General features: G+C 43.0%; 1 protein-coding gene across 1 annotated transcript in view; it reads left to right on the top strand.

The window, feature by feature from the left end:
* Window positions 1-4,862: 4,862 nt before the first annotated feature.
* Window positions 4,863-11,176, top strand: part of LOC105353823 (hemicentin-1) — a 62,558-nt gene continuing 56,244 nt past the window's right edge. The window contains exons 1-3 of the mRNA XM_023950054.1: window positions 4,863-5,542; window positions 6,312-6,578; window positions 6,891-7,190. Coding sequence (XP_023805822.1) covers window positions 5,215-5,542; window positions 6,312-6,578; window positions 6,891-7,190 — 895 coding nt within the window. The 5' untranslated portion in view covers window positions 4,863-5,214. The remainder of the gene's footprint in view (window positions 5,543-6,311; window positions 6,579-6,890; window positions 7,191-11,176) is intronic.

Raw genomic sequence — 11,176 nt, 5'->3', positions numbered from 1 at the left:
CTCATTATTCACAGTGATGTCCCCTCACCCTCCCCACCAAGGGGCCCTAAATGTCTAAGGTGCGGTTAAAATTGGCGGGTAGGGTCCTGGGAGGACATCTGCTGCTTGCTGGCAGTGATGTCCAAGCACCCCCCCTACCAAGGATCCTACATGTCTAAGGTGCAAATAAAACCGAAAGAGGGGGGGCCTACTCCATACAGCAACCATGAGAGGGGGGGACCACTACCAAGTAGCCCCCCCCCCCCCCAAGGATTATAGCAGGCTAAGCCCCCCACCCCCTCACCCTAATATGAGGTAATATGAGGAAGGGGGTAAGTTGGGGACAGCTGGTAGACTGTCCCCCGGTGGTCAAACAGCCGTCCCCCCCCCCCCCCCCCCCCCAGCATAGGGGCCCGGCCCCCCAGACCAGGGGCCCCATCCCTGGAGGCGCCGACACCCCCGGCCCAGCACCACCCACCCCACACAGAGAGAGAGAAGACAGAAAGCGCAGGCCCCCCGGAGCAAGCCCAGGCCCCCACCCCCAAGCGCCGGCCCTAGAAGAGCTCTGGTCAGGCCTCGACTGGACCGAGGCAGCCAACCGGCCGGGGCAACCGCCCATTGCCTCAGCGGAGACCCCAACCCGTCAACACCCCAAGGTCCCTTACCAATAGTGGGCTCCCCCTCCCCCCCAGAACGCCCCCCCACAGGACAGGGCCGACAAGCCCCCCACCCCACCCCACCCCAGACGGAAGCTAGTTAAGCGGATGACCCCCCAGAGATGACCCCAGAGCGACCATGGGCCCCAAGAGGGTTGTCCCGACTTATATTTATATTTTTCTTGTTTTTCCAATTTATTAAAATAGTTTTTTTAGCAATACAAAGAGTTACGAAAATGATAGATACTAATCCTTCTTCTATATCGATGGCACTCATGTCACCAAGCACACAAAGTGACGGTGAAGCCATAATCTAAACCTTAAACCAGAAGTTTACTTTTCCGATTTGTCTGAAACTGACGTCGATCTCTTCGTTTACCCCAGTCGACCAAAACATAAAATGGTTGCTATGGAGATAAAATGAACAGAAAAGCCACCATTTTGAAAAAAGTGGATATTCTATCAACTCATCACATGCAGCTTATACCAATGGAGCAATGTGTTTTTCTGAGTCAGTTGATGATGCTGATCGCAATGCTAGACCATTTTAGCCAAAATAGCAAAACTAGCATTCTTAGCATGTTTAGCATCTTAAGCAATGTGATTATCTGAGTCAGTTGATCGCAATGTTAGCATCTTTAGCCACATTAACATAATTATCATAGTTAGCATAATTAGTATATGCAGCTTTTACTAGCTTTGATAAAAGTTGGGCGGTGGCACTGCATAGAGGTGGGCAGCGATACCACGGCGGTGGTGCCTAGAGGCGAGCGACGGGGGCGGGGGCCATACAACGGCTTTAATTCTTGTAATTTTTGCTGTTTAAATCCCTTTTTTTTTTACAAAAAACTGACTATTTGAGACAGAGTGTTGCATGTTGTCATGGTAACAGGTGAGCCGGCAGAAACCTGCTGTTTTTGTCCAGGTGATAAAGCTAAAGGTTGTTTTAAAGAGGCCAGCGCAGTGATAGACATTTAAAATTTCTGACCAAAACTTCTTTTTCAGGTGAGCATTTTACTGTGGGTTGTCACTTTTTAATGCACACCCAGCAGCCAATCAGAATCGAGTATTCACCCGGACCATGGCACAAACTTTTAATTCTATAACTTTTTTTTTCTAAATCTTATTAAGCTCAATCTTCTCCTGAAGAAAAGACTGGGATGCAACAAGTTTAAATCTTTGAATTCTGTTAATTTATTATTTGCATTAAAATAAAAATCAAACACCTTTAGTTTATCTGGAAGACAAGAACCGCCATGTGTGCAAAGATTTTTTCCGGTCTTTTTTTCAAGATAATTATTCATTAGGTCTCTTAAAACTAGTTTGTCATTGGAAATATATGTTTCTTATTACTTTTCAAATGACAAATGGCTAATATAAAAGTTTGTTTCTGATCAACAACTTTCGTACAATTTCCACGAGTTTGACCAGAACCAAGTAATCAGTGGGATGCCTGTCAGCATAGAGGATCTCTGCAGATTCTTGTGTGGTCGTAGTGTTTTTAATGTTTCTGATAAAATAAAGAGCATTATCTTTTTCAAAGTTATGTAAAGTAACTGAAGCTCTGAACTCACAACTGAGTTTCTTAAGTTGATGGACACAACAACAGCTGATGACATAGTCAGCTCTCTAGTTACTGTGCTGGATGATGCTGGAGTAATCTGGTCACGTGATGACAGTCTGGTCACTGATGGCGCCCCATTAAAGGTCAGGAAGAAGGCATGTGTTGCCACAAAATTCAAGCAGAAACCAGGAAAAGACTTGTGGACATTCATCGTGTTTTGCACACTTGAATAACAGTAAATGTGTTTCTGCACAGGATTTTAATCCTGATATTGTTGGACGGGTGAAGTTTCAGGAGAGAAAGGAGGTTAAATTCTTATGTTCACAAATGTTATCAGGTTTATTTAGTTGAATTTTTAATGGTTTGGTTATTTACATTTAAGGCACGGTGTTTCGTTTTTTTTCTGTAGCCCCTTGTGAGTTTATTATTGGGATTGCTTCAGTATCAGATATCAAATATTCAGTCTTTATAAAATTGAATAGACCAACTTTTTTTGAAGTCAAGAGATCCATTGGCCCCAAGTGATTAGGCTACTATGTTGGTTGAGGCATTTTTTTCCAACTGAGTAAAAAAACTAAAATAAAGCTGTTATTTTGCCTTTACGTCACTGGTCTGGTCCACTTGAGATCAGACGGGCTGAATGTGGCCCCTGAACCAAAATGAGTTTGACACCCCTGGTCTAGCTGTTGTAATAAACTGTAGAATAACGTCAGTCCGCCTATGTACTGAATTTCTGTTGTTCCAGTTATCAACTGGTCTTGCCCAATATGCCTACCCAATAGTATAGAACATTTAGGCAATGTGACCGGAAGCTGTGTTAAGGTGAACATGATCACTTTATAATAGACACCCAGCAGCCAATTAGAATCAAGCCTTCATCTGGACAATGTTATAACAAAATAAAAAGAAAGTTCAAAATTCACAAATGTTGTTGTGTCGGTTATGCTGATGGAAACACAGATGAAGCAATAGTTTCACAACGTTGTTTCTGCTTGTTGTTGCCGATGGTTCCTAATTTCTTTGGAGTCCATAGTGTGGAATTCTCAATTTCTTTTTAACTTTTTGCTTCACATGGGATCCTGTTGCTGAAAAACATGAAACAGGCGAAATGAAAGATCATGAAGTTTAACAGAAACATGAACAAAACATTTCTTCACTTCCATTAAAACATGAATCCATCCATCCATCCATCCATCCATCCACCCACCCATCCATCCATCCATCCATCCATCCATCCACCCATCCATCCATCCACCCACCCATCCATCCATCCATCCATCCATCCATCCATCCATCCATCCATCCATCCATCCACCCATCCATCCATCCACCCACCCACCCTCCCACCCATCCATCCATCCATCCATCCATCCATCCATCCATCCATCCATCCATCCACCCACCCACCCACCCATCCATCCACCCACCCACCCATCCATCCATCCACCCACCCATCAATCCACCCATCCATCCACCCATCCATCCATCCACCCACCCACCCACCCACCCATCCATCCATCCATCCATCCATCCACCCACCCACCCACCCACCCATCCATCCACCCATCCATCCATCCATCCATCCATCCATCCACCCACCCACCCACCCACCCACCCACCCATCCATCCATCCATCCATCCATCCACCCACCCATCCATCCATCCATCCATCCACCCATCCACCCATCCATCCATCCATCCACCCACCCATCCATCCTTCCATCCATCCATCCATCCATCCATCCATCCATCCATCCACCCACCCACCCACCCACCCACCCACCCATCCATCCATCCATCCATCCATCCATCCATCCACCCACCCACCCACCCATCCATCCATCCATCCATCCATCCATCCACCCACCCACCCACCCACCCACCCACCCACCCACCCACCCACCCATCCATCCATCCTTCCACCCACCCACCCACCCACCCACCCATCCATCCATCCATCCATCCATCCATCCACCCACCCACCCACCCACCCACCCATCCATCCATCCATCCATCCATCCATCCATCCATCCATCCATCCATCCATCCATCCATCCATCCTCAGAACCTGTTGTATCCCTAGGCACTTTAATATTTGGAGTTGGGTCATCTAGACCAGTGTTTTTCAACCTTTTTTGAGCCACGGCACACTTTAACCTTGACAAAAATCCCGTGGCACACCAGCATCCCCAAAAAAAAAAAAGCAGAGACTCATAGTCTGTATTGATCTACCCCCCCCCCCCCCCCCCCCGAAAGTTGCAGATGTTTTTTCTAAAAGATGTAATAAAAGTTAACTTACACACAAACTGTATGTTGGGTGTGTTTTCAAGACGTGTAACAAGGACGACTCATTGTACGCTGAGGCGCTGTCCCTTTCAAGCCAATGCATCATGGGAGATGTAGTGCGAAATCTGCGAAAAAAACGGCAGAAAGACTAGCGTTTCTGAGCTTCAAAACAAAGCTGTTATTTTGCTTTTACGTTACCTTAGATCAGACAAGCTGAATGTGGCCCCCAAACCAAAATGAGTTTGACACCCCTGTGCTAGAGAGTTAACTCATGAGCTCATCAGTTAGCGATGATCCTGTTTGTCATTTAGGTTCGTGTATTGATATCCAAATAAGAAATTGTATTCTGACGTCCTAATTTTTTTGTTTGTTTTCTTGTGGAAACAAATTAAGTCTCTATATAAAGAAAACAAGTTTTAAAAAATATGAACAGACGTGGCCGTTATTATCTTCAGTAAATTTATTATTTGACAAAAGTATCAAAAACCATGAAAAGATTGAAATGAGCCTCCTTTTTTCAGATTTACAACAAAATTAATGTCTGATATGAATATAAAGGCTGTTCAAACATGAATCTGTCCTTATTACCAACCAATAAAGTTTTTAATCGCATATCTCTTATTCAAAGAAAAAGTAAAACGTACTAAAAGTGAAGAATGTCCTTCATTAAGTCTCATCCTATGAGAAAAAGTGTTTCTCTGCAGTTCAACATTTACACATCTGTCTCTGATGTTCACAGATGCAGAGGTCTCCTGTAAGTTTGGACAGAGCTGCATTTTACCCTGCAGGTTTACACCTGGAGATGATCCTGTTATTCACTGGTTTAAGCTGGGACCAAAAATGACTTGGGTTAACTCCTACTATGACAACAAGGACCAACTGCAATACCAGCACCAGAGGTTTAGAGGAAGAATGTCTCTGTTCCAGGATCAGATCTCCAAAGGAAACGCCTCCCTGCAGCTGACAGGAGTGATGGTTCAGGATGAAGGAAGATATCGATGTTACACCAGCACCATCACTGAAACAGGAGAATTCTACATCAACATGAAGGTTTACGGTACGAGAAACCCAGAAAACTGGAGAAAGTCCAAATGTTTTAGCTCAGTTTCTCCCATTCAGTCCATCAGGCATTCTTAAAGCTGAATGTTCCACAGTAAGTCATGAAATGAACTTGAATTCAGAGTTTAGACAGTAGTTCATGATCCAAAGTTCCTGATTCTCCTGAATCTGTCCCATTCTCTGATAAACAAATGTTCTGTGTCTCTGAAACTAAAATCCATCCATCCATCCATCTTCCTCCGCTTATCCGGGACCGGGTCGCAGGGGCAGCAGACTGAGCAGAGAAAACTAAAAGCTTCTTGAAATCCTCCAAATCTTGGAGTCACTAAAAGGTTTTCTTTGTTGAAGCAGAGACGACTGCAAGAACAGAAAGATGTGAAAGCTCTTAAAGCTGAACCAGAAGAGATGAAGGAAGGACAGGAAATGGGAAAATGCAGACATTTGTTGACTTTACAGCTGGAAATTTATCAGAGAAATCTGTCATTAAGGCTGAAAATGTCCCAAAAGAAATGAACAACAAGTGAGAGATTCTGCAGAATTGAAGGAGGTTCAGCTCCAATGTTGAAGGAAATGAAGAAAGATTTCAAGCAGAGCTGCAGATTAGTGAGAGTGTGGATTAGAGGAGGACACACCTGCTGAGGATCAGTTCATCCTGAACCTGCTTAAAGCTGGAATTCTAGCAGCAGGAAGAGAGGATTGACTTTTCCACACAAACACTGATTCTACACTGCTGGAAGCTGAAATTCTACTTTTTCCACTTGTTGCAGCTCCACCTCAGAAGATCAACATGAAGCAGACGGAAAACCAGATCATCTGCAGCTCAGGTGGGATCTATCCTCAACCTGATCTCAGCTGGTCCATCAGTCCTCCATCCAGCAGAACCTTCCAGAACACAACCAGAGTCCAGAAGACTGAAGAACTTCTTTACAACATCAGCAGCTCTCTGACTCTTTCAGACGGTGAAGATGACCTGGACTACATCTGCACCATCAGCACTCCATCAAACCAGAGGAGAGCTTCATGGAGGAGAGGACGTGAGTGTTCCAGTTCATCTGGAGAAATCTCTGTCTGATCATGGCAGAACTTTCAGAATCAAAGACCTTGATGTTCTTTGTCACTGTGGGACTGTTTCTGCATGCAGACCTACAGGATCCTCCAGGATCCAGCAGACTATGGAGGATTCAGCTCTGAAATGATTTCTTTCAAGTCTTTCAAAGTGTCATTCATGTCAATATGGAGGCAGGAGGCTGTGTGCAAACATCTCAGTGTCTTTGCTTCAGGCTGTCAGACATTTGGACTTGATGTTTTATTTCATGATGAACTGTTTCTATGTTTCTATTGTCCAGCTTCAGTGAAGATCATCTCTGGAGAAGCAACCATCTCCTGCTCTGCCTCAGACTCCTCCCTCAAAGGCTTCAGTCTGGTTTGGAGCTTCAATCAGAATCAGATGATTGTGACCAAGAAAGAGGATGATGAGCAGAGAGTGTCAGAGGAGTGGAAGCAGCATGTGAAGGATGTATCAGAGTCAGGCAGACTCACACTGCAGCACTTATCTGCAGATCATGAGGGAACATACACATGTGAAGTCAGCAAGGATGAGGAGACCAACATCACTCAAGTCTCTCTGAGTCCAGCTGAGGAATCAAGTGAGAAACTAGTTTTTCTGTCACAGATCAGAGAAATTGCTCCCATGTTCCAGACATCCAAACGTGATCAACATGAAGTCTGTCAGAACTCGTCCCGTCTTTGTGATTGTGTTTTACTTTGAAACTTGCAGCAACATTTAGATTGAGTTCACATGAAAACATGATGCTGAGTAAGAAGTTACCAAAGACGGCAACGTTTAGCTGCAGAAGATTTTCTGTCAACTTTCCTCTAAATGTTCTTTCATGTTTTACAGATTTAAAGAAAAAAATCTCCTTTTTGAACTAAATAACTTTTTTTTGTTTCAGACAATTCTCTTGTAATCATCATCATCATCAGCAGCATCGTCGCAGTGGCTTCACTTGTTGTGATCGCTGCTGTTCTAATCGTCCTGGTGATTTGCAGCAGAAGAAAAAAAGGTAAAGTTCTTCAAATCCTGTTGTTTAGTTGTGGAGGAAGTTGCTGTACATCTGTGATTTTCAAAATAAAGTTGAGGAGGTGAGAGTTTGTACATTTAGGACTGCTCTGTGTGAGGATGACATGAAGGTCAGTTGATGAAGAGCAACCAGAAGATGATTAGTTTCTTTATTGTGTGCAGAGTCTTTCTGACATTTAGAAATGAGCTCAGAGATGAACATCCCAGCTGAGAATTTACATCCATGTGTGTGTGTGCGTGTGTGTGTGTGTGTTGTTAACTTGAGTGTGGCTGTGGTGATCTGTTCAGGGTGTACTCTGCCCAACAGCAGCTGGTTTGACTCAAGCAACCCTGTGACTCGTAACCCCTGTGCTATCTTAGATGACCCCACCCTTCCATTGACGTGTTCGCCCTACCATGACAAAGGTGGATAAAGGTGGAAAGATTTCATGTAATCCATGGACACCAGTGAAGATCACAAATCATTGAAGAAAAAAGGTTCAGTACACTGTCTAGTGGGTCTAGATCAGTGTTTTTCAACCAGTGTGCCGCGGCACACTAGTGTGCCGTGGGAGATGGTCAAGTGTGCCGTGGAAAATTGCCCTCATTCACTGATCTCAAAACAATTACCATCTCCAGGAAATCAGCTCTTTGTTCATCCAAACAGGTCCTGATAAAACACTGAGTAGTTAGGAATATAAACGATCATAAAATACTTTTTTCTTTGTGTTTATTTGATTCTATTAAAGACATTTTTATAAGAATGACGGTAACGCGATTTAGCTGCAGCTATATATGTTTTCTGAAAAGTCCCGCAGCTTTTACTGTCTCCACGACTCCACCAATCATTCTTGAAGGCTTAATCACATGTCATCAGTCTGACCAATCAGAAGTGGTTAAAGTCTCCACTTCCTTGTTCCAATTTAGCTCATAACTCAGTCAGTTCCGACAAAAACACCAGCTAAAGCTCGTCTTTAGCGGTGTAGCTTTCCACAGAATCCGGTATCAGACCGTGGAACAAGTGAACAAAAACATGAAGCTCAGAAACGCTAGTCTTTCTGCCGTTTTTTCGCAGTTTTCGCACTACATCTCCCATGATGCATTGGCCTGAAAGGGACAGCGCCTCAGCGTACAATGAGTCGTCCTTGAAAGTTACACGGATTGAAAACACAACGAACATACAGTTTGTATGTAACTTAACTTTTATTACATCTTTTAGAAAAAACATCTGCAACTTCCTGCTTTTTCTGCCACAATCATCACAAAAATGCACGTCAGATTGCCGGGGGGGGGTGGATCAATACAGACTATGAGTTTCTGCTTTTTTTTTTTGGGATACTGGTGTGCCACGGGATTTTTGTCAAGGTTAAAGTGAGCCGTGGCTCAAAAAAGGTTGAAAAACACTGGTCTAGATGACCCAACTCCAAACATTAAAGTGCCTAGGGATACAACAGGTTCTGAGGATGGATGGATGGATGGATGGATGGATGGATGGATGGATGGATGGATGGATGGGTGGATGGATGGATGGATGGATGGGTGGGTGGGTGGATGGATGGATGGGTGGATGGATGGATGGGTGGATGGATGGATGGATGGATGGATGGATGGATGGATGGATGGATGGATGGATGGATGGATGGATTGATGGGTGGGAGGATGGGTGGATGGATGGATGGATGGATGGATGGATGGATGGATGGGTGGGTGGGTGGATGGATGGATGGGTGGATGGATGGATGGATGGATGGATGGATGGATGGATGGATGGATTCATGTTTTAATGGAAGTGAAGAAATGTTTTGGTTCATGTTTCTGTTAAACTTCATGATCTTTCATTTCGCCTGTTTCATGTTTTTCAGCAACAGGATCCCATGTGAAGCAAAAAGTTAAAAAGAAATTGAGAATTCCACACTATGGACTCCAAAGAAATTAGGAACCATCGGCAACAACAAGCAGAAACAACGTTGTGAAACTATTGCTTCATCTGTGTTTCCATCAGCATAACCGACACAACAACATTTGTGAATTTTGAACTTTCTTTTTATTTTGTTATAACATTGTCCAGATGAAGGCTTGATTCTAATTGGCTGCTGGGTGTCTATTATAAAGTGATCATGTTCACCTTAACACAGCTTCCGGTCACATTGCCTAAATGTTCTATACTATTGGGTAGGCATATTGGGCAAGACCAGTTGATAACTGGAACAACAGAAATTCAGTACATAGGCGGACTGACGTTATTCTACAGTTTATTACAACAGCTAGACCAGGGGTGTCAAACTCATTTTGGTTCAGGGGCCACATTCAGCCCGTCTGATCTCAAGTGGACCAGACCAGTAACGTAAAGGCAAAATAACAGCTTTATTTTAGTTTTTTTACTCAGTTGGAAAAAAATGCCTCAACCAACATAGTAGCCTAATCACTTGGGGCCAATGGATCTCTTGACTTCAAAAAAAGTTGGTCTATTCAATTTTATACAGACTGAATATTTGATATCTGATACTGAAGCAATCCCAATAATAAACTCACAAGGGGCTACAGAAAAAAAACGAAACACCGTGCCTTAAATGTAAATAACCAAACCATTAAAAATTCAACTAAATTAAACCTGATAACATTTGTGAACATAAGAATTTAACCTCCTTTCTCTCCTGAAACTTCACCCGTCCATCAATATCAGGATTAAAATCCTGTGCAGAAACACATTTACTGTTATTCAAGTGTGCAAAACACGATGAGTGTCCACAAGTCTTTTCCTGGTTTCTGCTTGAATTTTGTGGCAACACATGCCTTCTTCCTGACCTTTAATGGGGCGCCATCAGTGACCAGACTGTCATCACGTGACCAGATTACTCCAGCATCATCCAGCACAGTAACTAGAGAGCTGACTATGTCATCAGCTGTTGTTGTGTCCATCAACTTAAGAAACTCAGTTGTGAGTTCAGAGCTTCAGTTACTTTACATAACTTTGAAAAAGATAATGCTCTTTATTTTATCAGAAACATTAAAAACACTACGACCACACAAGAATCTGCAGAGATCCTCTATGCTGACAGGCATCCCACTGATTACTTGGTTCTGGTCAAACTCGTGGAAATTGTACGAAAGTTGTTGATCAGAAACAAACTTTTATATTAGCCATTTGTCATTTGAAAAGTAATAAGAAACATATATTTCCAATGACAAACTAGTTTTAAGAGACCTAATGAATAATTATCTTGAAAAAAAGACCGGAAAAAATCTTTGCACACATGGCGGTTCTTGTCTTCCAGATAAACTAAAGGTGTTTGATTTTTATTTTAATGCAAATAATAAATTAACAGAATTCAAAGATTTAAACTTGTTGCATCCCAGTCTTTTCTTCAGGAGAAGATTGAGCTTAATAAGATTTAGAAAAAAAAAGTTATAGAATTAAAAGTTTGTGCCATGGTCCGGGTGAATACTCGATTCTGATTGGCTGCTGGGTGTGCATTAAAAAGTGACAACCCACAGTAAAATGCTCACCTGAAAAAGAAGTTTTGGTCAGAAATTTTAAATGTCTATCACTGCGCTGGCCTCTTTAAAACAACC

This window comes from Oryzias latipes, chromosome 20 (assembly GCF_002234675.1).
Source record: "Oryzias latipes chromosome 20, ASM223467v1".
NCBI lineage: Eukaryota > Metazoa > Chordata > Actinopteri > Beloniformes > Adrianichthyidae > Oryzias > Oryzias latipes.
This window is presented reverse-complemented; position numbering and strand designations above follow the sequence as displayed.